The sequence below is a fragment of the Crotalus tigris genome, unplaced genomic scaffold, assembly GCF_016545835.1.
Source record: "Crotalus tigris isolate CLP2741 ecotype Arizona unplaced genomic scaffold, ASM1654583v1 scf7180000024441.2113493, whole genome shotgun sequence".
In the NCBI taxonomy this organism is placed as follows: Eukaryota; Metazoa; Chordata; class Lepidosauria; order Squamata; family Viperidae; genus Crotalus; species Crotalus tigris.
This window is the reverse complement of record NW_024100610.1, coordinates 1680221-1707460: the sequence shown is the minus strand read 5'-3', so window position 1 is coordinate 1707460 and position 27240 is coordinate 1680221. Positions and strand designations below refer to the sequence as shown.

Below are 27240 nucleotides of genomic sequence, written 5' to 3'. Positions count from 1 at the left end.
CTTGGAAATGTGATGGACAGATAAACAATGCATGTCTGTTGAGGATGAAATGGTGCAAGCATTTCCAAACATTTTAATCATAATTCAGCCATCTTCACTGTAATGATACAGTCTTCATCTATAAAAAAAAGAAATTACCACAACTGGATTTGTATATTTCCCACTTTAAATGTTATCATATCACCCTTTAATAATTGATGCAACAGAAGATTTCCCCACTTGTCTGACCAGGATTCAGGTCCATAGTGCATTGAAAGTCAATTAGCTTGGTGACAATTGACTCAGTGTCAGTATTGCCATCTTAATTTTTGTACCTCACTCTCAATACTGATAAAGCAGAAGAGAAAAGCAAGAGAATACAATACCTGGACACTTTGAAAATAGAAACTGTGATTTCATCTGTTTCTTATAAGTCAGTAAATTAATAACAGAACTTGCTATTGTTTGTGACAGATCAAAAGCTGGACTTACCATGAGGTATTATGCTGGTCACCAGGAGTTAGAGCCAACAGGAAAAGATTAATTCTACTTCTCCAATCCTAAGGCAGGGCACAGACTTTTGTATTCCACAGATGTAGTCCCTATCAATACAATCACCTATTGTACAAGAGGTACAAAAACATCCATTTTATCAATAAAACAACATCAATATAGTAAAGAAAATCAGAACATAAATATTGTAGATTCATATCCCATATATCAGTGATGGCGAACCTTTTAGAGACCGAGTGCCCAAAAACCGCCCCGCCCCAGCCCCACCTGCTCTGCTCCACCCTACCTTGCAGGGCCACCCGCCACCTCCATGACCCACCGCAGATCACCCAGTGACCCTGCAGTGCCATGGCGGCCACACCTTCCGCCCGGGCTCTACAGCAGCATCTACACGCAACAGGGCACAAGGGTGGAGTCTTGTCCCTGCTGCCCCACTGAGCTGGTCTGTGTGGGCTGCACCTGGGGGTGACTGTCCTCCGGGGGGGGGGCTGCTGATGAGGAGGGGGCCACGGGGGAGGCGGAGCTGGGGTGATGGCACGCGTGCCCACAGAGAGGGCTCTGAGTACCACCTCTGGCATGCGTGCCATAGGTTCGCTACCACTGCCATATATAATAAAATTATTTTGTATTGTTTAGGCATCATGTGGATGGGACTGGGTCCATCTTCTGGTGATCACAGTGATACTTCACTGTAAGTTCAGCTACTGTTCTTAATCATTGAAAATTATGCTGACAGGACAGAGATCATGCTGTAGGTAGGTCAATGTTTTATATTTTCTGCTAGATTGTGCATCCAAAGGCAACTTCCACGGAGGAGAACTTAGCTTGAGAGAGCCTTCAGACAAGTTATTTAGAGAAAAATTCTGCTGCCACTGTTGTGTATTACTGACACTCTGGGATATGGGCAATTTCAAAAGCCAGTGGTAAGATATGAACTCCAAAATGATCTGTGTGCATGTGGACCTAAATATGTCTGAAACCCAGGGGAATTAAGTAAGAATAGGCTTGGCAAGTGAAGGGCTACACCATTTTCCTGCAAAGGCAGACGTCCAGCCAATGGATGGGCATAGCGGAGACTCTGAAGGTATTGTGGAGGTAGCACATTATGAGAGGTGAGATATGCATGTGTGCATCATTATATGGTAGATATGATGACATCTGTGAGATTTGTTGTGTGTTAACTATATGTGTGCGTGACAAACCAGTGGAGAAACTTGTGCAATGGTCCGCGTGGGCGTGCTGCGCGAGAAGAGGTCGCTTTCCGTGGGTCCTTCCTCCCTTTCTCCTCCACCCCCTATCGGCGCTCTCCAATCCACCGCAGCCCGCCCTTTATTAAAGTGGCGGGAACAGGCGGCGAGGAACTCTTGTCGTCGACTTTGGGCTTTGCCTCCAGCGCGGCTGCTGCTGCTGCTGCTGCGCACGAAGGACACCAAACTCTTCGTCCGGGAGCCAGAAGCTGCGGAAAGAGTCTCTTCCCTGCCCATCTCGGCAGGGCAGTTCTCGCCGCTGGCACGGAGACGGCTCACCGAGGCTGCTAGCCCGCTTGCCCTCCTTCATCAAGTGGCCGGGTAGGATTTTGATGGCGGTGGAAAAGCTAGCGATTTGAGGGCAAGAGCAACAGAGTGGGGAGCGGAGGGACATGCGAAAGTTTTGTCTAACTTTATTGAGGATGGTGGTGTTGTTTTCACTGCGGGGGAGTCTTGCCTGGCTGGCATTCTTCCTGCCTTTCCGATCTATATGAGGTCTTTGACAATGTTCCACAGGTCATTTTGTTTATGATACTGTCACATCATCCATCACCGATACTAATGAAAAGGGAATGACGGGGGAAGGTGGTTTAGAATAGACTAAAGAACGCACTTCTTCACAAACCATAAAGAACTTAGGGAATTTGCTACCGCGGCCACTGACTTGCAAGGTTTTAAAAGGGATTGGATAAATTCATGAAAATTCAACATTACCTGTGGGTCTGGAGCTAGATATCAGCTGCAAGGGAATAACAGCTGGAAGGGTTGTCCTGTGTCTTGCCTACTTAACTGTAAACTTAACATTAGAGGCATCTGGTTGGCCACTATGACAAAGAGCCCCAAATTCAGACTGTTCTCATGGATATCTAAACAGGAGAATAATAGATAGCCAGAGTAGAGAATGTCAGTTAGTTGTTTTGAATTGATAATAGAAGATAAATATAAATGTATAGAATCCAAGTGTCTGATGCCGAGAGCTCTTATGCACCCCAACAAAAGAGATGCATGGAGTTATGATATGGTAACATTATTAAACTATTTGAATTGCTGCAGTGCATAAGACATTGCAGGATTGAAATATAGGAAAACAGACTTTGTTGAATATGTGGAGAAATTCCTTAACAATGTAGGTTATTCGACAGTGGACAAATTTCCTCCAAATGGATTCTCTTTTGCTTGAAAATGCTGAAGCAATGTCAGAATGGTAATCTGTTAAGGGTTTAATAATTTTTCCCTTGTTCCAGGACTGTACCAAATAAACTGAAAAAAAAAATCTATTCCAGATCTAAAATATTATGATTTTTCATGTAATGCTCAATAATGGCCTTCTGTACCTAGTCTGATACTTTGGGCCAGATTAAGGTTGGTAGCAATTGTCCCTCTGCTTTGTAGAGCAAGAGACAAACATTTAGATAGAGTGGCAATGAGTAGAGAAATGCTTGCCTCTTCCTGGCCAGTCCCTTCCTGACCCTACTTAGGATTTAGTCATGCTGAGTCCATGAAAAAAGGTACACAAGGTATTAAGGTATACATTTTATATCATTTGCAAGGATTCTGAGTATGCATCCCACAGAAGGCTGAAGAAGGCCTGGCATCTTGAGAACCGGCATGTGTATAACACAAGTGTTTACATGCATGTGTTGATTGCCTTCATACTCGTGGAGTAAGAAAGACAGTAGCTACTTTGATAAGGCAAACACCATCCTAGGATACTAAAGACTGCTTCACCTCTGAAGACTTTGAATGCACAAACTACTTCTACATTTTTCACATAATCCAAGAGTAGTACAGAAAAAATAAATAGTTAATAAAACAAAGAGCCCCAGGTAGTCTATTTTAATTGCTAATCAGGACTGCTGACTGCTCAAAGATTGTTATGTATATTTAAGCTGTTGCATGAATGGTGGTGGATGGCTGATCAGGTTTTGAGTGCATGTATGAGTGAGGTGCAGTTAAATGTTGCATTGCAAAAATGAAAAAGCAAAAGCTTAGATGTACTACTACTACTACTACTATTACTACTACTACTACTAATAATAATAATGTTGGAAGGGACCTTGGAGGTCATCAAGTCCAACCCCCAGCTCAGGCAGGAAACCCTATACCATTTCGGACAAATGACTGTCCAGTCTCTTCTTAAAAACTTCCAGTGTTGGAGCATTCACCACTTCTGGAGGCAGGTTGTTCCACTGGTTAATTGTTCTGTCAGGAAGTTTCTCCTTAGTTCTAGGTTGTTTCTGTTGATTAGTTTCCATCCTTTGCTTCTTGTCCTGCCTTCAGGCACTTTGGAGAATAGCTTGACTCTCTTTTCTTTCTGGCAGCCCCTGAGATATTGGCACACTGCTATCATGTTCCCCCTCGTCCTTCTCTTCATTAAACTAGACATACCCAATTCCAGCAACCGTTCCTTATATGTTTTAGCCTCCAGTCCCCTAATGTGGTAAAGTAGATGAATGAAAAATCTAATAGCACATTTGTTTTATATGGTATTATAGTCTTAATATAAGCAAATGTGTTTCTGTCTAAATGTATTCTTCACAGAATTATAGAACTTAAAATACAGGTGTTTTGCCTAAATAAATATAAGAGAATTTCATGGGGCTTTGCTATATATTATTTGTATGCATACTGTACAAATCACATAGACATAAAGTTTATATGCATATTAAGAAAAGTCATGCATATATTATTTTAAATTAGAATTGGAGGTTATAAATATGATCCTTAACTTATTCATTCAGCCTACGAGCTTTCCTTTTGTTAGAATTCAAAAGTACTTACTATTCATATGCAAAACATATAAAGGGATTAAAACCCCTAAAAAATTTAAATGCAATTTGAAAAGTGAAGATTTAATGCAAACACCCAAGAAACACTTTAAAACAATTTTAAAAAGCTAATTATGGAATTAAAAGAGTTCTAAAACACAACTTTACAGTGAACAATTAAAAGGTTTGAAAGAATGACAGATTTTTTTTTATCTGCAGAATACATCAGATGAATCTGAAGTGTGTCGTTATAGAATTTATACATTCTATATGGGAAAGTTGGTGATACTCTGTATGAAAATTTGTTTGTATTTATTCCCTGCTCTCCTAAAGCTTATAATATAATGCAACCCTAATAGTTTCTTAGGAGCCCCCACCAAACATATAACTTGTTAGAATGTATTTATTATGTGCATTCATTAAAACTGGAAAAACCACTGAAATATATCTGCCATAAGGATATCTGGATTATATTCAGGAGATATTATTAAAGACACATCCATATCTGTGAACAAACATAACATTAATATATCAAAAGCAATGAAAAAGTTTATGTTTCCGTGAATATAAACTAGCAGTAATCTTGATTATAAATTTAGAGTATAAAGTTTATAAGGATTAAAATTGTATGAATATCATGCCATTAGTTTAAAATATTGCACAGCTGAATACAAAAATTAATTAATGTAAGTTAAAATTTCAGGGTAATATAAGTGTGCATAAAAGAAGCAAGAGTAAAAAAAGGTTAAGCTAAGAAGATTATAATTAAAGGGAAATGAACCATAGTAGCAGTCTTAATGATCAGTCTTGAGCAATCCAATTATTAAAAATACAAAGGAATTCTATCAATACAGAAGTATTGCAGATATGTAAATAATTAGCTGCTTAAAGCCCATTGAACAGAAATGCAGCTTGAAAGTCATTGAGTGATCTCATCAACTATGTTAGTTTTGTTGATTGTGAAAGAACTCTTTATAAGAAATTGCTTGTATCATCTTTCTATATGTTCCCAGTGTTGGTAATCATTATGATAATTTACTGCAAAAGGATGGAAGCATGATTGAGAATATGATGATGAGGGCTGTTATTATTATTGAAAAACTTAAATTGGTCCACACAAGAGGAAGCTATCATCAGGGGGCATGGTTTTGTGTGCTGCCTGCATCCCGCGGATGGGACTTTGCTTGCTTGTGCAGCTTGGTTATTGGTATGCCGCAGCCTGGTACCGGTCCATGGACCGGGGGATGGGGACCCCTGAGCTAGAGCCATAAACAGGAGTAGCAAAAGACTGTAAAGAAGGGGGAAGCCAAGCCAAGATCACAGATTTTTTTCCCCTCTCCAATAAGACCTTCATCTAACTCTTCTTTAGACAATGGCTCAATTCCCCCAAAGGAAGGCCCTATAATGAAATCATTGCATGACTGTCATTAGCACCTCAGTGTATGTTTACACTTTGCTGGTTGAACCTATCCTAAGAATTTGCCCTCATGAATCAACAATTTTACATGTTGACAAGAAATGACACTCCCTTAGAGAGGAACTGGACTATGTTGGGAGATACAGAGACTGAGGATACAAATGATCCCCCAACCCCAGGCTTAACTATTGGAAATTCTAATGAATTACTAAGTTTGTTAAGGTTAACAGTGATATGATAGCCCAATGGTTTCAATCAGAGGAAGGAATAATGTATTCTTCAACCCTCTGCAACTTAGGGGCATACCCAGACCCAACTAGCTCACCTGATAGTAGAATGTTGATGCATATCACGATCTCACAGTTAAGCTCCAATCTTTTATAATAAAGGCAAAAGGCCATCTGATCAGGAAGGATCAATAAATTGTTTGATCAATCTTGCATTTTTGTCAAAGCAGCACTACTGGGCTCCTGCACTACCTTGCTCCTTATTGGTATCAAAGTAGCTTTTGACAGCATCTCAAGGGTAAGACTTTGGGACACCCTGAGCAGATCCTCCACAGATAAAAAACTCCTGCTCCCAGTTCATAAATTATACGATAAAACTGGACTTTGAGTAAGATGCAACTGGGAAGGGGACCTTTCCGACTTTATCGAGTCCATCTAGGGGGTGAAACAAGGATGAATCCTTGCACTGTTGCTTTTTAACAGAGTGGACACCCCCACTCCAAAACTAGCCAACACACATCTCCCAATTTTACTTTATGTTGATGATGCAGTTCTCTTCTCCTTGTCTTTTGTAGGCATAAATTGGGCACTAACAACCCGGGCATCCTACTGAATGAGGATCATTTCATAATTAATTATGATAAATCTAAAGTGCTAGTCTTTTCTAACAAGAGACAAAAGTATAAATGGACAATTGATTCCCATGAACTGGAACAGGTCAAAAGCTTTTAAGTATTGGGCATAATATTTCAGACTTTGAAAAAATTAACAGCCCATGTAAATTATATCTTTTTTATTGCCCAAAAGAGTTCACAAGCAATAATTAAATTTCATGGGCAACAAGGGGCAAATTATATCCCAGCAGCAGTTAAATTGCCATACAAATCGGGTCATACATAAACCTGAAGACTTAGGAAGCAATTCAATCAAATTTTCTCAGGACCTTCTTTGACATCCCAAAATGCATCCCCAATGCAGTACCAAGGCTTGAAACAATGTGCCTAGTTTTAAGGCTCAGGCCTGGACTAGGAAACTAGTCTCAAAATCTCAGAATCATGTTTGAGCTACAGGCCTGATGCTTTTGCTGCTGTTAAACAATTATCAATCCCATTGGCACCATACTTGCATAGTGGAAAAATCTATAGTCTTGGCCACTCTCCTAAGTATTTAGCCCAATTAACCTTGGAGAAGATCAAATCAATAGTAAAAGAGAGAACCAGACACACTGATTGACAAAATGATATCACCAGTGCCCCAAACCTATCGCCAATTATTAGGCAGTCACAAGCCCTCCATTGTGGGATACTTGTACAATTTAACACTAAGCAGATATAGGTGGTCCTTTTCTAAAGCCCATTTTGATGCTTACTAGAGGGAAGATTTCACGGGACCCTTTATTCACAGAGACTTTGCCCCTATGGTTCTAAGAAGGTAGAGGGCCTTGCAGATACAGTTTATGTTCATGAGATTTCAAGGGACACTAATCCTACATTTACACATCAAGTGGCCAATTGTTTTTACCAAGTCACACAACTGCAAAAGATTTTAATTAGAGATGCTGTTTCATTGTCCCATATTTTTTCCTTCCCCTAACAACTAATTGTTGTATTAAACCATTCCTTTTTACTGCAACAACAACAACAACAATAATAGTGTAAAGGCTGGTCAAAGACCATAATAAAGATATTTGATTTGAAGGAGAGGAGATAGAAATAATAACTGGAAAACAAAAAATAAAGAGTTAAATTAAGAAGGCTAATAAAAGGGGAAATCAAGTCAAGAAAAGTAAAACACTAAAAACCTAGAGTTGTTTAAATCAACAAATTCAAGCTAAGCAAATTGCTGTAGTGTAGATCATGGAAACTAAATACAAAAATGGAAAACAATCAGAAAAGTCTCTAATTCAGGCAGGAAAACATGCAAATACAAGAAAAATCAAGAGAAGCAGATATTGCAAAACAAATCGAATACAGAGTTGTAGGGACAAACAAGAAAGCTTCATAGAATCAGACACAGACAGTAAATATAGACTTTAGTAAATGTAATACACATTGATTCAGTTGAATCTTCCTCTTTTAACAGCTATTCAATAAATATTGAGATTAAAGAAAATACTTGGCATTTACAATCGATCCCTAGCAAACTGACCTTTATTAACTATCCTGAACCTAGTAGTTTACAGACCCAGTTTGATAAAAAAAATTGTTCATTAATATCATCTTTAGATGCAACTGACTTCTCAACAAAATATCTAAATAAAATTGAGTGTCTGTTTTATAACTATATAAATGCCAGAGCAATCATGACTTCGGAAACTACAGCAATTGCTATTTCAGGTGATGAAGGAAAAGGGTATGTTAAATACATTTTTGTTAGAGTTAACAAGAAACTTCCAAAATTAAACACTCAGTGAAATTTATAAAAACAACTGGAATTAATTAATGTTGAAAATACAAAGATCTGAGATTTTATACATACATACATACATACATACATACATACATACATACATACATATATCACAAGTGGAGGATATTGAACATACCAACCCGGCTAGGGATAGTGGAAAAACACAGCTGGTGAAAAGCCTAATTAATGCAGAAGTAAATCTCCCAATGACGTGTGTTATCAAAAGAAAGAGCTCTGGCAAAGCAATATACAGTAAACACGGTTAATGATCATGAAGGAAGTTATATAAATGGACATAATCTGGAACAACCAGTGATTCACAGAGCACCACAAAATCCATTGCCAGTTCAGATGGATAAGGCAATGAAGATAAATAGTGTAGGAGTTTACAAGATACTGCAGAAATGCACAAAGCACAAAGCAATCAGAAATAGAATCGAACTTGAGATCCTTTAAGGAAGCGTAGGATTCAACATACAAGTTTACACCAAATATCCCTGGGGTTAAAAATAATTATGTTTACAAAAATATTCAATTTTAAAATTTAAATGTAATAGAATCTATGAAATGGCTAGAGGATGATGCAAATATTTTTTAAAAAGAAGGGACCAGAGACTATCAGATATTATAATCCAACACAATAGCAGGAGTCTTTGCAAGAGCATAAGGCAAAATAGTCATGAGTTCCAAATCCAAAATGCGATTAATCAACAGAGTTGACAAAAAGCTAACATGATGACTTCTATAGTTAAATGTGCATCCTGGAATATTACTGGGTAAATGTACAGGTAGGATGTTTCTTTTTCATTTTCTACAAGATTATATGATTTTTCTCTAAGAAATTTAGTTGATAGGAAATAACCTGGTAATGTTATCTAGCTACATGTGTTTTTATAAATAGGCCAAGAAGGACCAAAAAATGGGGTGTGCTAAAGGGAGTATAATGAGTCTAATGTTAGTTTATCTTGACATGAAAATAGAAGAAATGAATTCTGGAAATTATTATAAAGATGAAATTCAAATACTAAGGCTGAAATCTAAAGGGAGAATGTTAAGGTATCTGTTAGTATTTATATGCTACACAGACAACAGGTAAATTGGGATAACCTGGGTCATTGATATGTGTACCTAGAAATGTAGATTTAATTATGGGGATTTTAATGGTATAATTAGCCCAGGTTTAGAAATATTGAACTTAAAGATCAAAGACTTTTTTGAAATGGAGGCAATTTTCTTTCTGGGTCATATGCCACATGATATGATCCAGAATAAGCACTGACTAGAACTACTTAAATTAATATATAGAGGAAAAAAAAGAAGTCATCTTTAGATGAATATAGCTGATTAAAAATGAAGAGTGGAATGAAAACAACCAAAGCAAAACAAAACCCTGAATTTAGAAGAAAAAGCAAAAACATTTATTTTAATCTGCTGCAAAAATATTTGTGTTCACTGATGTACATTTAATGAACATGTTCACCAAATAGAGAATGGGAATACATTTTCTGAATACTTAGAATTTGCTTTCCTATTTTCAGAAAGTAAGTTCTGTTCTGTAGTTGAAATCTAATAATAGAAGATGAATTTCCTAAAAATGAAAAAAAAATAGCTTCATTTTATACCATCACAAAAGATGGAATGGTTTATATTTCTTTGCACCTGACACTTTTCTATGCTGACTTTTCCTCCAACCCACCCCCACACACTATCTATTTCTGAATTCCCCTGCACCCCTTAATTATGTTTTTCCCCCCTTTCCAAGCTTTTCCTCCCTCAGGGAAAAAAACAACAACAACCCACAATGAAGTCTTCCCTTGTGCTGACAGTGCTGCTCACCTTACTAGTGGCAAAGCTACATCGTGGTTACTGTATTGAGTCTCTGGAGCAACAGATGCCCAGCGGAGTCCAAACAAAGGTGAGGCAAACTGAAATGTTATTGAATATATGGTGTGGCAGTTTGCTAAAGAACAAAACAAAACAAAATAAAACAAAACAAAACAAACCACTCCACCTTCCTGTGCTCCCTCTGCTTTAAATCTATGTATAAAATCGTACCGGCATATTTAGGGAGAATGTCTCAGAGGGACTACAGAATAAAACTTGTCTGCAAATGAAGAAAAATATACCTATATTCCTTGACTTAGGATCACAACTGGGATCGGAATTTCTGTCACTAAGCAAGGCAGTTGTTAAGTTAGTTGTGCCCAATTTTACAACTTTTTTTTGCCATAGTTGCCATGGTTGTTAAGCAGGAGTTAAGTGAATCACAAGATTACATTATCCAACTCCCCCAAAAATCTCCTCCCCCCCCAATGTCTCAAATTGCCAGTTTGGGGCTGATTTTGGCATTTCCCCAAAATTTTAAGGTATTTGTTCAGGATGTTGAGTAGGAATTCTTAAGGAAGCAGAAAAATCTTTGGATCAATGGTACTTAAAGCTGTAGGAAATAGTACTGGGAGAAATTAGCACAATAGCTAATTTCAAGCTGAGAACCTTGAAGTTAAGGAATAGGATAAGAAGAGATACAACAGTTGCTTTTGTTGCTTATAGCTTGTATTTTTCTTCTTCTGTTCAGTTATGTCTGATTCTCAGAGACTGCCTGGACAAGTCCCTTCAGTTTTCTTGGTAAGGGTTTCCAGAAATAGCTTACTATTGCCACTTTTCTAGGGCTGAGAGAAAGTGACTGGTCACCCAGATGGCTTTGTGCTTAAGGCACGACTAGAACTCACCATCTCCCAGTTTCTAGCCTGATGCCTTAACCTCAGCATCAAACTTTTTCTCACAGCCTGTATGTAACTGTCTTACATGATGGGTTTGTTGTTGTGTTCATCATTGACCAGATAGTTAATCTTCCTGTTGCTTATGTTTTTTTGTTGTTCGTCCTGAACTAAGTTAACTGAGTTGCATTAACACAAATGTGTTGATGCCATCAGGTAATAGAATATCTAAGTTTGCCTTTTCTCAGTTCTTCCTCAGTTCATAGCTATATTTTAATTACTGGCTCCCTTGAGTCCCTCTGAACTGTTTCCCACACATCCTTGGAATGCTTCTCCTGTATGTCACTTTACCAAACTTTACCAAAATACAGAGATAGCTCATCAAACAGAGGTTGGGGCCTCTTTTTCTAGGATGTCTTCTTTGATATTTATTTTAGCAAGGGGATTTTTTTAAAAAATGTGCCTCTTTCCATCCTGCAAAATCTGGTGGTGCAGTCCGTTCTGAAATTTCTGCAGTTTACAGGTAGTCCTCGACTTTTGAGCCCAAAATTTCTGTTGCTAAGTGAGACAGTTGTTAAGTGAATTTTGCCCCATTTTATTACCTTCCTTGCCACAAATGCTAAGTGAATCACTGCAGTTGTTAAGTCAGTAACACAGTTGTTCAGTGAATCTGGCTTCCCCCTTGGCTTTGCTTGTCAGAAGGTTGCCAAAGGTGATCCTATGATCCCAGAACACACCAACCGTCATAAATACATGCCAGTTGCCAAGCATCCGAATTTTGATCACATGACCATGGGGATGCTGCAATGATTATGTGCAAAAAATGGTCATAAGTCATCTTTTTCACTATCATTGTAACCTCAAACAGTCACTAAACAGACTGCTGTAAGTCAAGGATTACCACTATCTTCTACAACATTCACAGACCACAGTTAAGGCTTGTCGTGCATTTATTGAATACAGTACTTCCTGGCAGAATAAGCTAAAACTCACATCAACTTTCTCTGTTCCAAATCTATAGAAGAGACTGTCATCTAATCTGATACAAAAGGGACATTCATTCGTAGATATAAAAAGAGGAAGTTCAATAGAGGATGAGGTACAATTTCCTTCTTCCTCCCATTTCGGTTAAAAAAAAGGGGCTTTATGCATTTTAATTTGCTTTTGGGGGCAAGGCCTGCAAGGAGTCTTAAGTGGCTTCTTTTGTCAAATCCCTTCTGAATTAGATCCGTTGAGGATAAAAAGCTCTGAGAAATCCATTTCTGTCCTCTGCCATCATAATCTTTTCTTGTTGCTTCTGTGCAGTCCAAAATAGGACTCAAATTACCATAGTCTTACCATTCTTAAAGCAATTCCTTATTTTTGGATGTTCTTGAAATTTGGACACACTTTGCTCTGTCCCCTCCTTCAAATTGCTTTACTTACAGCAGCCACCACCAAGTTAAAGTAGCGTTCTTTTCATCTTCTAGGCTGATTAACATATTGTATAAGGAGCGGTAATTGGCAGCTTTTTAAGTAAAAATCTGCTCTTACCTGGAATTACAATTGAATTGGCATCCGAAGGGAGAGATTTCATTAGGGTTTGCAGACATTACTTGTTTAGATGGTATTGTCAGTATATTGGTAGCTACTTCTCAGAAAGCACAGTCAAAGAATCTTAACACTCACATGAAGTTTTCTACGGTAGGTCTGGAATTTGAGAAGGGGGAGTTAGCTGTGGAAATTGGTGTTCTGTTCTCAGAATATTCGGTGAGGAGAGTTTTCTGTCAGAAATAGAGAAGTACTTTGTTACACTTTCTATTAAGCCAGGGACAAGTCAGTCAATTGCAGAGTTTTACACTGTCTAGGTTGACCAATTGATAGGTGATCAACCCACTTGGAAATTTAAAAAATGGCTGTGGAAACCTGGGTTTTGGTCTTTATCTCTAAGAGAGATAAAGGCTAGTTTCCTGGTTGCACTGACAAAATCATCGGGACCCACAGTTTCCCCTCATGGACCATGTCATTTCAGGTTACCCCTCCCATATATATCAATATATTGTCTCTCACTTGCACAGAGCATCTAGAAGTGGGATAGAGGGGAAAAAAACTTTCAGAGCTGTGGGTGGACAATAAGATACAGGAAGTAAGTTGGAAATCAAGTAAAGTTATTATGTGGTTTTAGATTATAGAAATCAACTGTTAGTGAATGTTTCTTAAATGTAAACCCAGACAACACAGTGTTTACCAAATATTAACATGATTATGTTAAAAAATTAATAAAACATATTTTTGAAAAAAGATACAGGAAGTAAGTGAAGTCCTCTGGAAATGTCTAGCAGACCATTTTTATCCTGCGGCAAAGAAATGATATCTTCAATTCATAGTATTGTGTGGAATTAGATTTTTGTAGCACTTGCCGTCAACCCTACTAGGGAGATCAAACTGGACCAGGAAATCATCTCCACAGGAAGGCTAAAACTACTTTTATTGAAATTGGCTATAACAACAGAACATTACAGGTCTGATTGTGCTGCACCTTCTCCTCCTTATTGTTCAGTGAATTAGAGAGGCTTTTGGGGAATAGGCTGGAGAGAAACCTATTTAGTTAAGAAAATTTATATGGCCGTCAATCTCATTCTCAGTGACTCTGGGTGGCTTATAAGGATAAAAGCCCAATACAAAAACAAAAAGTAATACCCCTTACCCAACAATCAAATGAGCCATTTGATGGGCTCCATCCCACTCTGGGGTCCCCAGGCCTGTTGGCAAAACCAGATCATTTAGGGCAGAGGCCCCCAACCTTATGGGCCCCAGGGACCGTTTCTGTGGAGAGAGGGTTTTCCACGGACCAGAGGAGGTGTGGTTTTGTGTGCTGCCTGCATCCAGCGAATGGGGCTTCGCTTGTTTGCGCAGACCGGTTTTTGCCATGCTGTGGATTGGTGTTGGTGCACAGACCAGGGGTTGGGGTCCCCTGCTTTAGGGCCTTATGAAAGAGTGTTGAAGTGAGGGCCAATTTAACTCTGTGGGGATAATGTTCCACACGGAAGGAGCCACCACAGAGAAGGCCCTTCTTCTTGGCCAGCTAGGTGGACCTCCTTAGGAGAGGGAATTCATAACATTCCTTGCCTCCATGCTCTGGTGGCTTGGGTAGATGTAACTGGGAAAAGATAGTCTTTCAGGTAACCTGGTCCTAAGCCATGTAGGGCTTTGACGTCAACAACCAGCAACTTGAACTGAAGACAAGAATCCTGTAATTTCCTGGAATGAGGATGGGGTTGTTTATTTAGCAACTACATATTGGATTAATGAAGTTTACTACATATTTATTCTGCTGAACAAATGAAACAAGATAGCATTTAACATGTTTGGTTTTGCCCTTCATTGGACTGAGCCTCAAATAAGAAAGAGCTGAGAGGTTGCAGTAGGTATTTTCAGCTATGATTTTGCTTCTTGCACGGTACAGATTATGAGGAATTATACTTTGAAAATACTTACATATTGAAAAGGGATGTGCCTAAGAGATGGGGTCAAGATGGAAATAGAATGTTGAGAACAGGGGAAATATTAGTTTATGTATTGCTATATCAACTTTGATATCATGTTGTTTTTTCATTTCAACAGATGAACTCAAATCTCTATAAGCTACCATTATCCTTGCTCCGACGATTGTATGGTGGCCAAGGGATATCCTATGAGGCACTGCTCAGGCTGTCAGGCAAAGAAGAAATCAGTAAGTAATCACTAGGAAAACACCCCCAAAACAACTCAAGAATGTTTGATAAGTTGAAAGATTTTTGTCTGTGTTTTGAGTGTCAAGTCAGCCTTATAAGAGGATCTAATATTCAGCAACAAGATAGCCTGTACATGTTTTTGAACTGAATATGAGTATTCCCTTCACACCTTCAGATTAAATGAGGGAGAGATTTTCAGTGAAACCCAAAAATGTACAGCTAGGCATTCAGCAAGTCACAGTAGAAACAGGTTACAATGGTATTCATTTTCTCTGAGACGGGAGAATTCCGCAAAGGATTTGTGAATATTTCTAACACTACAAAATGCAATGTGTATAACAAGATAATAAAATTCCTGTTGTCTTAAAATCTTTATGACAGTGTCAACATTTTAATCCCTCATATTTACAACTCATTTATTTCAATATATTCATGCTGAAGTCATAGATTGACAAACAGTGTACATATACAAGGGGCTATAATACAAAAAACAGGGAGAAAAATGATAAAACATAATAGCTACGTAAAGAGGCAAATGTGTGGAAAAGGAATCCTTACTATTTCTAAAGGCTTAGTGTCCACCATATTAGTAATTTGACAAACAAATCTCATTACTTTTAAGGGTTTAATAAGGTTATTTTCTGCAACTTTAAATATATGTAATGTGTATATAATAGTACAGGTAGTTCTTGACTTACAACCATTTGTTTAGTGACCAAAGTTACAGCAGCACTGAAAAAAGTGACTAATGACCGGTTTTCACACTTAATGACCGTGCAGTAGCCACGGTCACGTGATCAACATTCAGGTGCTTGGCAACGGGGATGTATTTATAACAGTTGCACTATCCCAGGATCTGTCGATCACCTTTTGTAACTTCCCAGTCTGCTTCCAACAAGCAAAATCAACGGGGGAAGCCAGACTCACTTAATGACTGTATGACTTAGTTAACAATTGCAGTGATTTGCTTAACAGCTGTGGCAGCAAAGGTAATAAAATGGAGCAAAACCCAATAACTAACAATCTGAATTGGTTTCTCCACACGTCATCCTTAGTGAAGTGTGCAAACCAGCGTCTGCATTTCCTGCGTCGGATGAGGAGAGCACATCTTTCTCCTTTTGTCCTGGCCGCTTTTTACAGAGGCATAATTGAGAGCATTTTAACAAACTGCATCACTGTCTGGTTTGATGGCAGCAGTGCCTCAGATAGAAAGTCCATACAGAGAATGGTAAAGACAGCCAAGAAGATCATAGGAAGCTCACTCCCTGGTATCCAAGATGCTGCTTCTAAGTGCTACGCGCTTAGAGCACAAAGCATTGTTAGAGACCCCACACACCCACTTTACAGTCTGTTATACAGACTGTTTCTGTTATAGCAGGACTACCCGATTCTGTAATAGCTTTGTTCCCCATGCCATCCATCTGGCAAACTCGCAAGATTCGTTTTTCTTGCCATGCACATGTATACATAACCCAAACTAGACTGTTGTTTCTCTGTGTCATATAATATATGTGGGTATATGCATAATTCTGTATTTATTTATGTAGTGTATATCGGAGGTGGTGACCATCTGAGAGCTGAATGCAACAAAATTTCATTTTAATGTATGCCGATTAGTGTACATTCAGTGACAATAAAGTTATTATTCTATTTCTATTCTAATAACTGCCTTGCTTAGCAACGGAAGTTTTGGGCTCAATTGTGACTATAAGTTGAAGACTACCTGTACATGTTAACCCAGGAGGGGAGGGATTAAAAATGAAGTATGTTTTTCAACTGTGCGTCATGTACTCCAAGAACTGGGTTTACTTTAAAAACTATTTCTTCTATCTTAAGCTAAGCGTGGTTGGAGGTCAGATAAATTTTGTCAACTCAATCTGTTCAAAAGTAGTAAGTGAAATAAGAAAATGGAAAGAGAGCAGAAGTGAAAAGATTTAGAATGGGAACAGAGTTTGGGAATTAAACAAAAATGTCGGAGAAAGGAACAGGAGAGAGAAAGAGAGAAAAGTGTATAAATGACAGAAGGAGACTGCATGTCTTTGTATGGTTGTGTGTTCATTAAGTTTGTAGTTACATGTGACTTATAAAAAAAATCCATCCATATTAGATTTTGATGATTGGAGGAGGGGTGGATTTTTAAACAGAAAACCTGAACATAGTGATATATTTTCATGATAAATTGCAGTGTGTATCTGTTCCATTCTTCATTAAAATGGGATATAGTTAGGGTTTAGGTGCATTTTAGCCTTCTGCTTTGTATTTTTTTTTCAGATCCCCAGACCCTTGCCTCTTCCCAGAAACGTAAGTTAATCAATTGATCTCTGCAATCAGCACTGCTTTCTCTATGTTTCAGTCACTGATGGAATAAACTTTAGTAGTACAGGTCCATCACTGGAAAGGATAAGGTGGAAGGATAACTTCAGCCATGTAGTCGTAAGGTGAAGGCACATTTGAATTGAAGTCCCAAAGTGCTTTTTCAAGAGGCAACTGGATTCTCTTGTCCAGTTTGAATCTAAAGAAAGTCCGGTTGCCTCTTGAAAAAGTACCCTTGGAACAACCATGACCTGGATGACTGAGAATCTCCACAGACATTAGAATTGAAGAGAAAATCAATTTGGCACTATTTTAAATGCATTTCTCCTTTTTTGAAAACAAACCAGCTTTGTGCTATCTGCAGCCAGCTCTGAGGGAATTTTTGTTTCACCTGTTTCCCTTTTAAATTTAGCATTTAATGCAAGAATTTTTTCTAGTTCTTAGTTAGGTCCAATGGAGGATAATATAGAGAATAAGATATAAGGTTGAAAAAAGAAGACATTAAGTCTGCCTAGTAAGCTTTAGTTCAGTGAGATTTTTAGATCATTAAATACATTTCTGATTTTCCAGTATACGAAAAAAGACTTGTCTGCATAGCAAAATCCATTTTTGCTAGACGTTTTTGTATCTGTATGTCACAATGTAATGTACACATAAAAATGCATATCTTAAGAAAAAAATTACATGTATCTACTGAGTGTACATAGATTTGAATTTTACTATGAAAAGTATGAAAAAATGTTTGGAAAAAATGTTTCCAACCCCCCCATAAAAATTAACATTAATATTTTTACTGACTTTTTCTGAGAAATGTGTGGATTATGGGACTAAAAGTAACTTTCAGATTGACTAGAATTACGAATCTCCGTTTGGATCCTTTGTTTCCCCAGCTACATCTCTAATATTATGTAAAATGTGAAGATGTTCAGGAAAGGAGATAGAAAAACATGACTGAGAATAGCTGTAGCCAGCATGGCTCCTGGATAAGTCAAGAGATTTTGACATCAGAATGTACCAACCAGGACAAAGGATTGGTTCTGTTGTTGTTCTATTATTAAGTTACATTGAGTTCCATTCAGTTTATTTGCCTCTTCAAATGTTTAAGTTTACAGTATTAAAAACAAAATTAACCACCCCAACGTAAAACAACTCTTTTTTATTAAATGATTGAAATAATCTGCTTTCAGTTAGTTATTTTATTGACTGAATTACCACAGAAGCTAAGATAGGATAGTAACAAGCCATGAGCCAAAAATGATTCAGATGGAGTCTCTGAGCGACACTTATATACAGCCCCTATACTTTGCCATGAAATAAATATTCTACTTTGTTAATCAACAGCCCATTCTAGAAACTTATTTAATATAGATAAAAGTGGACTGTTATATACAAACATGCACTTATTACCATCATGTCATATTCAGAATTATCTCTGAAATTCAGAATGCAGTAAATAAGCCTAACAGATGATTTACAAGTGCTAGATTAACTCAAGACTGTTGCTTTTTTCCCAGTTGGTTGAAAACTGTTTTGTCTAATAAACTTAATATTTCCGTAGGAGACATGCATGATTTCTTTGTTGGACTGATGGGCAAAAGGACCATAGAGCCGGGTAGGTGTGTTTGTGAACTGAGGATGCATACGCCTCTTTAAGGGTCCTTTGTGAGTAGAATAGAACAGAACAGAATTCTTTATTGGCCAAGTGTGATTGGGTACACAAATGTCCAAAGTGAGAAAGTGAAAAGTGAGGCACAAGCAATCCCAGCATATCTTCTACCTGCTCACCTGATCTGTGTCCTTTCTCTAGCTATGGAGGTGGTTGTTGATAAGCAGAGGAGGGGCTGTGGTCCTCATTTAGGGACAGGAAGCTGGATCAGACAGGCTTTTCGTCTGATCTAGTGGCAAAGCCTGTCTTATATTCCAAATTAAATTCAGAAGAATATCAGAAGAAAATCCATGTACTTATGGTGGTTATTTAAATAATGAAATAGAAACGCCGCTGACTCACATCATAATTCAAAAGAGGCATAAGAAAGTAAACAGCACCCTATTACATACTTCCAGAAAAGAGAGAGGGACAGTCTTTGTCCCCAAATGCATATGTAGCCACTCTAGAATTTCCACAGTCCTGGAGCTCCCTTCAGTTGCCAAATTTAATTTCCTATTGATTTGAGGGAATACTAATGTAATACAATGTAATGTTTATTTCACCCAAAGACTATATAAAATACTATATAGTAGACCGCCTGTGTGTGTGTGTATGTGTACACACACACACATATATATTAAAAGGTTAATCGGTATGAGGCATTCTATCACTTTATGTTACTTTCATATTAAAACTTTCATCCGCCCAAAATCTTCTAAGTGCAACTTACAACAACCAAAAGCATCTGCAGGGGAAAGGGACAAAACTAATGAAAAGTGCGTTGCCATATTGTGATTCAAATTCTGTCCCTTATGTACTTGTGACATGCAGTACAAACATAAAAAAATGAAGCCTGCATTGTTATATCATGATGCATATTCTTATTGTTTAGGTGTCTTCCTTATTAGGAATGGCTATCTCTGCCGACCACCACAAGATTACTGTAATGATTATGGAAATTTGATATTCCTACATCTTTTCTCGATTATATTTTATGCTGTACTATAAGAAGAAAAGCCTGTTCTCTTTTCCCCTTCTTTCATGGCAATTTTTGGACATTAGAAAAGGATAAATCTAATTCTGTATTTTTTTCCCTTTTTGTTCCTTCAGTTTTGAACTTTCCTTCTTGCTTTAAGCTTACCTATTATCAAAGTTGAGCAATCAGGTACAGAATTCTTTGCTTGTGTCCTCTATCAGCCATACGAAAAACCAAACCAAATAGGATTTCCATCAAACTGAAGGGAGCTAAATGCTTCAGTTAGAAATCAGCTTTCTTTATACTTTAATTCTAGATAATTCCATGGAACTCAGTAAGGAAACATTCCCTGGCTTGAGTGACGTAAAATATTCACCAAATGCAGAATGAGGTAAGGAAAGAGGGGTCAAAACTCAAAACTTTTAAATGGGGTAAAAAGAGAAATTCTTCAACAGTTTTCATAGATTTTTACTCTTTACAAGATTTTAAATATGTAAGCAATTTCACATATGGTAAAAGCACACACAAGCATTCATACAATTTCTTATATATATATTTGTATGATTTAAGTTGAAGCAGATAGGCACAGAGTGTGACTGTGATATTAGTGGTCTTCCGTCATTTTTAAAAGGATAGGTTAGATGAACACTGCAGATGCAGCAAATCTGGTAAGTAACCTGCCAGCGAGCAAAGTCTAGAGGCAGTGAATTCTCTAGAGCTGAAATAGGCAAATTTGTAAATAAAAATATTTGTAAAATGTAAAATAGTTTAACGGTTTCTGCCTGGAGTCAAATTACAAGTCTAATTCTGATGTAGCCTTTCAAATATCCATATGTCCACAAGATGGCATCACATTCAAGCAGTTTTCTCTACATCTTCCTTGCTGTCTAGCAATTATCTGGATTTTTGTCACCCAAATAGGGTAGGCTTAACCACTCAGCATTTAGAAGATGTGCTTTTGGTGAAATTTGTATGCTTGTTTTTCTGTCAAAATTACCTTCACTTTTGGAAGAAACATGGAATTATATCCAGAAATTTGGACTGTCCCCAGTGCCAGTTTACTGTGCTCTTTGTACTTCCCTGAGCAATGAGTGGTTCCAGGGGTAAGTTATTCAGACTCAATGAGAAAACATTAGAGACTGATGAAGTCTTTGTAAAAGTCACTTGATTTTTTAAAAGGTAACAATAGGGAACCGAAGCAAACAGACACCAGGAGAAGACAATTTGGATAGCGTACATACAGTCTATATAATTTTTCATTGGGAGCTACCCAGAGTTTGTCATAAGATGGGCAGCTATATAAATGTTTTCAATCAATAGGTAGAATTAAGTATAGGCTGCATTCTCTTATCAGTTTCCAACTTTTTCCCCACACATTCTTCTATTTCCTTCCCTGCTGGAATGTGTATCATGTTCTGCAAGCTGCATTTAATATGCACTGAAGTAAAAATATTTTCTTTGCCCCTTGGGAAACCAGTTTCTAGCCTACTGTTAAAACATTAGTTGATCATCATTACTAGTGATCCTCATGTATGTAACTAAAAACAGTCTTACCAATTCTCAATGGCTTCAGCCCTGAGATGTTAAATATTAAATCTGATGAAAATGGTTGGCTGTAACTCCTATTGGTGTTTCTTAGACGATTGCTTAGATATTTCTCACTGGAACTGTAAGCAGACATCTGACCTGCTTTGTCTGAGTCCCCAATATAATATATCCTTGGAAATTTAGCAGTGCTTCATTAGTGATGATGAATTCATTTTGTAGTAAGTTCAGCTTTGCTGATGTCAAGTTAACATTACACAGAATTGTGGGGTGGTGTTTTCCTTCAGATCCATCAAATTAAAATACCTGTGATGCATTTTTAAGACAAAGGAAAATCAAATTATTTTGGAATCCATAGATGATTTAAAATGATCACACTTGCTGCTTTCCAGTAATGGTCTCTATACATCTTTTAGGCTGATATCTATAAAATCAAATCCATGAATGAACAAAATTTCCCTATTCTCAAGTACTGTTTAGGTCAAATTAGGTTTTATTTGTAAATAACTTTCAAAGCCGATCGTTCCAGATAGTGCTCTGCTTGATTTATTTATCATATTTCTTTCTTGTAATGTCATATAGCTGTGCTCAGTCTGTATGCACATTATGCTAAACCATTGTGTATTTTATTATTTTTTTTAAGTTTTGCCACAATGTGTAACTTCCTCCAATACAGCTTGGTACACAGCAGCACAGTTTCAGCCCAGGCAGCCTGCATCTTCCTGAAATCCTCGCAGGAAGCTCTTCGAGGTTACCTCACAGTTGTTAGTATTGAAGAGATATTAAGTATATGAGAAATAATTATTCCCATTATTAATAAGCATTGATAAATTAAAATGACAATATAGTTTTTCTCATGACACATCCAGTTTTTGCTTTTGGCCTTAGTGTGCTACTCAAAGGACAGGTATACTCCTTATTCTAAAAATGCCCATGACTCTCCAGTCATAAATAAACCGAGCAGGTTTTCCTATGTGTTAGTTCAACAAAACCCTCTGTCCTATACAGGTACGCGCAGAACAGAAAATAACCTAGAACATAACTATTGTGTTAGGTGAGTTCTAAGGAGCTATTTCAGAGCAGATACTGTTTGGTAGAACTGAACATAGATAGTTCAAAGGTAGACCTTAGTTCTGGATTTGGGATAAAACAAATTCTGGACAAGTGTGAGTTTGGCCAACCTGATGCACCTCATCCTCTTTCCCCTCAGCAGTTTTCTGTGCAGCATTTTGCCCCAGGATTCCTGCCACCCCTTCTTTCCAATGCATTCCCTTCCCTTCACTACCACCACTGCTGTTATGCTCCAGGGTAGTATATGGCACCTGTCTGCTCCGTCCTTCCCATTTTCCCAGCATCTTTGCTTCCTTCCCTCAACCATTAATGTTCTGAGCATTTTCACCATTCCCAATTTCAAAATATTTTTGTTCAGATACAACCCTTTTCCCTTTCCATTTTGTTTATGGATCAACATACATGTTTCAATTTGGGCACAGGCTACCTCAAAATAACTGTTTGATGCACAAAATGGCTCTTGCACTTTTTTTTTTTTTTGAACATCCTAAATGTCTTAACTTTATATGCAAATGCAACCTTGTTCTCTTTGGTCTTTTTTATTATTATGTCAAAAGAACCTTTCCATCTGTTTGAATCCCTATCTACTTAATATTCTGTGACTAAGTTTTTTAACAGACAACTGCACTGTGTATTGACTCAGCTTACTAGTTTTTGCTTAATCTTTTCTTGTACAGGTTTCATGCAAGAGTGAGAACAAGCAAAAAGTCTGCAAGACTCCAACACAAATTAGATTTCATCCACCAAAGCCCAGTACACTTTCAGCCAAACCAGAAACTTTGATGTACCATGGAGCTTTTTCATCTCCTCCCATGTTCTTTTCCTTAATTATGCTCTAATTCCAGCCTATAACTGATTGTAATGCTTTAGTGTTCACTGTTTGAATATTTTGACAATTATCCCTAGTCCTCATGGTGCTTTCTCCCCCTGTATACACATGTGACTTGAATGTTGCAGAATCTCTTCCATGTAAAACCATCCTTCTGCGCATCTTTTTGTGGCACAGATTAAGAACACCTCAATCTTCTATATTAACAGGGTTTTTACTTATGACCTGCCACTGTGTGTGTCTCATTTTTTGTTTGATATTTCAGATGACTGCTGTCGTTATTGGAGAGGGGGACACTATTTTGACAAAATCAGCAAACCAACACATTTACAAAATGGCACAAGTTACTGGCACAATGTACAGTAGATATCCAAATCTGGCTGTTGTTTGAGAGATCATGGTTTAGGATTGTGTTACATTTTTGCATTGGAGGCCCTATGGCGTTTCTTGTGCCATACATGTCCCAAAGGTGCTTTTTCAAAAGGCAACTGGATTTCTTTTGTTTTTCCTTGAAGACGTTTTGCTTCTCATTCAAGAAGTTTCTTCACTGAAGTGAAGCATCTTCAAGGAAAAACAAAGAAAGTCCAGTTGCCTCTTGGAAAAAGCACCTTTGGGACAACCATGATCTGGATGACTGAGAATCTCCATAGATATTGTGCTATGGATGTACAAAAGGCCACATTCATACACAGTCCAAAAGCATCCTACCATGATCCTAAGACCTTTGGAAACTGCCGATTTACAGAATAAGTACTAAATTAGATTTGATGGAATATTGAGCTGACATAGCATAAGGTAGGCATATAGGTCTGATAATACACAGATGATCTGGGCAACTCCCCCCAAAAGTCATCTTTCAAAATTTGGCTCTTCTAAGTTGGAAACAGAACTACAAGTTTACAAACATATAAAACACTAGCTGTACTCAGCCACGTGTTGCTGTGGCTCAGTGTGGTTAAATGGAAAAGAAAGAAAAGAGAAAGCGCACATTTGTAATATGTTTAATTTCACAATGCTTGTGGGTATACAATATTTTTTGTTATTCCATTGTGTGTGCAGATATAGAGATTACGTCCAACAGATGGAGCTGTTGGACGTAATCTGTAAAAAGCTGTAAAAAGCATGTTTTTACCTGTCACAGGTGTGACATCTATATAATATAGGTATATAAAAACATGTGCGTATTCGAATGCAACATTGTGTCAAAATGTCAAAGCAATCAGTGAAGACCTTTCGGAGATTTAAGATTTTGAACAAACGAACATTTACATTTTTATTTATATAGATAGATATAGGCTAGTGGCAGTATCCTGTGCTAGTTGAACTTTCAACTCAACAAGGAAAATTCTGTGCACAGCTTATTAAGAGTTGTCAAATCCAATGATTTTAGTAAGAAAATGAAAGCCTAAACTTGGTATCTTTAAACAATAGTAGCATACCCTCTATACTATAAATAAAATCTATCTACCTTTTCTATTTACCCATCTAAAGAAGTGTATGTGTCTTACTGGACAGACCGAGATCTAGGTAATCTCATTCTTAGCAAGAATCCAAACTAGAAATCGTTAATCCATGAGATTTTTGCACATAACACCCATATTTCTAAGTTTGCCACTCCTTAGCATCACCTTTGGGAAGACTCCAGACCACCTGAAGAAAGCCATGTGGTGATAGAGAGCAGATGTGTCCAGTTTTTTCAATCCACTTTTGGAACATGAAGTTTAAGCATGGCAATGGGATTGAAGGCTTTTGGAGACCACCTGCGATCATTCCCATTTATAATTCTAACTAAATCTGGAGGGGGGGAATCCTTTTGGACACTGGGAGGGTTTTAAAAGTAGAAATGGAGGGTTTGATGACAGGCATACTTGATACTTGAAGAAGGGGACGACAGAGAATGAGATGGCTGGATGGAGTCACTGAAGCAGTAGGTGTGAACTTAAATGGACTCCAGAAGATGGTAGAGGACAGGAAGACCTGGAGGAATGTTGTCCATGGGGTCGCAATGGGTCGGACACGATTTCGCAATTAACAACAACAACAACATACTTGATACCTAAACTTCTTTCTCGAATCCCCCCAAACTCCCTGAAATAGCATTGATATTTGTCAGAATAATCTAAGAATGCTGAAGAATCCATGAGCAACCTTTTCCTGGCTGCATGTAACAATATGAGAGAAGCAGAATTGATTTCTGCTCTTTTTTTTTTTTTATTGAACATTTTTATAAATTTTTACAGAAAAGACAAAGACAGAAAAACAGAAAAAAAATACAACAATTCAAAAACAAAAAATACAAAAAAACTAAACATAACATCCCCTTCCCCACCCCCCCTTCCCCCCCTGAGCTTCCCAGAGCAGAATATAGGCTTAATTAAAAAGGAATTAGAAAATATATATGTAAAAAGGAAAAAAAAGTTTAAAACTAGGAAATATATATATATATATATAAAAATTATAAAAAGGCAACATGGTATTTTTTTATATCCAATTTAAATTGTATAAATTCTATCCATTTATCCCAAACAGCAAGAAATTTCTCTTGCATTTGATCCTTTAAAAAAGCCGAAATCTTTGCCATTTCCGCCAGATAAGACACTTTGGAAAACCATTCCTGCAGTGTAGGCAAGGATTCCTTCTTCCAATATTGTCCTACTAACAGCCTTGCGGCTGTGATCAAATTTAACATCAATATAGCCTCCTTTGTATCACAATCAATAGTTATACCCAACAAAAATAACTGCGGAGTAAATTTTACCCTCCTTCTAAAAATTCTCTGGATATTCCACCATATCTTAATCCAAAATGCTTTTATCTCTTTACACGACCACCAAATATGATAATAAGTGGCATCCAAACAGTCACATCTCCAACATTTAGGCTGTAGGTCAGGGTATATGAAAGACATTTTTTGTGGGTCAAGGTGCCATCTATAAAACATTTTGTAAAAATTCTCCCTTAAATTCTGTGCCTGCGTAAATTTGACATTTCCTACCCATATGATTTCCCATATGTCCAATCGAACTGGTTCACCAAAGTTTTGGGCCCATTTAATCATGCAATCTTTAATTAATTCCGTTTCCGAATCCAGTTCGACTAGCACCCCATAAATTCTCTTAATATGGGCTTGTCTTTGATCCTTCACTTGCTTAATAAGATTTTCATCTTCTCTAAGAAAGCCCACCTTACAATCCACCTTCCATCTATCTGCTAGTTGCCTATATTGGAACCAAGAATAAATGATATTTTCTTGTGCTAAATCCTCCCGTAGTTTTAATTGCCAATTTTGTCCATCCCATCTGAGTAATTGTCTATAAGACACCATGTCCATTTTGACACCTCTTTTTATTCCCTCTATCGCATGCCAGGGTATAGCCCATAATGGTACTTTAAAATCATTTTTGTAATACTTTCTCCAAACCCTAAGTAAGGAAATTCTTATAATGTGAGATTTAAAAACCCAGTCCACTTTTTTGTTAAATATTAAATAGGCATGCTACCCATAGAGTAAATCCCATCCCTCTAGATGAAGTATCTCGAGATTTGTCAAGTTTACCCAGTCACTAATTATTGTTAAAACCGCAGCATCATAGTATAATTTCAAATTCAGCACCTTGAGTCCACTTCTCTCACGGAAATCTTGCATAATTTTAAACTTGACCCTTGGCTTTTTCCCTGCCCAAATAAATTTATTAACACCCTTCTGCCATTCACTTAAATTAATCTCATTCTTCAAAATCGGTAACATTTGGAACAGGAAAAGAAACTTGGGTAGAATATTCATTTTTATCACTGCAATTCTTCCCATGAGAGATAGTTGCAACTTCTCCCAATTCTTCAAGTCTTTCTGTACACTAACCCACAACCT

General features: G+C 37.5%; 1 protein-coding gene across 3 annotated transcripts; it reads left to right on the top strand.

The window, feature by feature from the left end:
- Nucleotides 1-1128: 1128 nt before the first annotated feature.
- Nucleotides 1129-23601, top strand: TAC3 (tachykinin precursor 3). 3 transcript variants are annotated; one of them, XM_039332007.1, is made up of 8 exons: nucleotides 1487-2060; nucleotides 10323-10475; nucleotides 14881-14989; nucleotides 17262-17291; nucleotides 18862-18915; nucleotides 20244-20318; nucleotides 22481-22526; nucleotides 23221-23601. In XM_039332007.1, the coding sequence occupies exons 2-6, from the start codon at nucleotides 10362-10364 to the stop codon at nucleotides 20315-20317; spliced, it is 381 nt and encodes a 126-aa protein (XP_039187941.1). In that variant the 5' UTR covers nucleotides 1487-2060; nucleotides 10323-10361; the 3' UTR covers nucleotide 20318; nucleotides 22481-22526; nucleotides 23221-23601. The 3 variants fall into 3 exon arrangements, with proteins under 3 accessions (XP_039187940.1, XP_039187941.1, XP_039187939.1); XM_039332006.1 differs by lacking the exons at nucleotides 1487-2060; nucleotides 22481-22526 and adding an exon at nucleotides 1129-1247; XM_039332005.1 differs by lacking the exon at nucleotides 22481-22526 and having other exon boundaries at nucleotides 1497-2060.
- Nucleotides 23602-27240: the final 3639 nt, after the last annotated feature.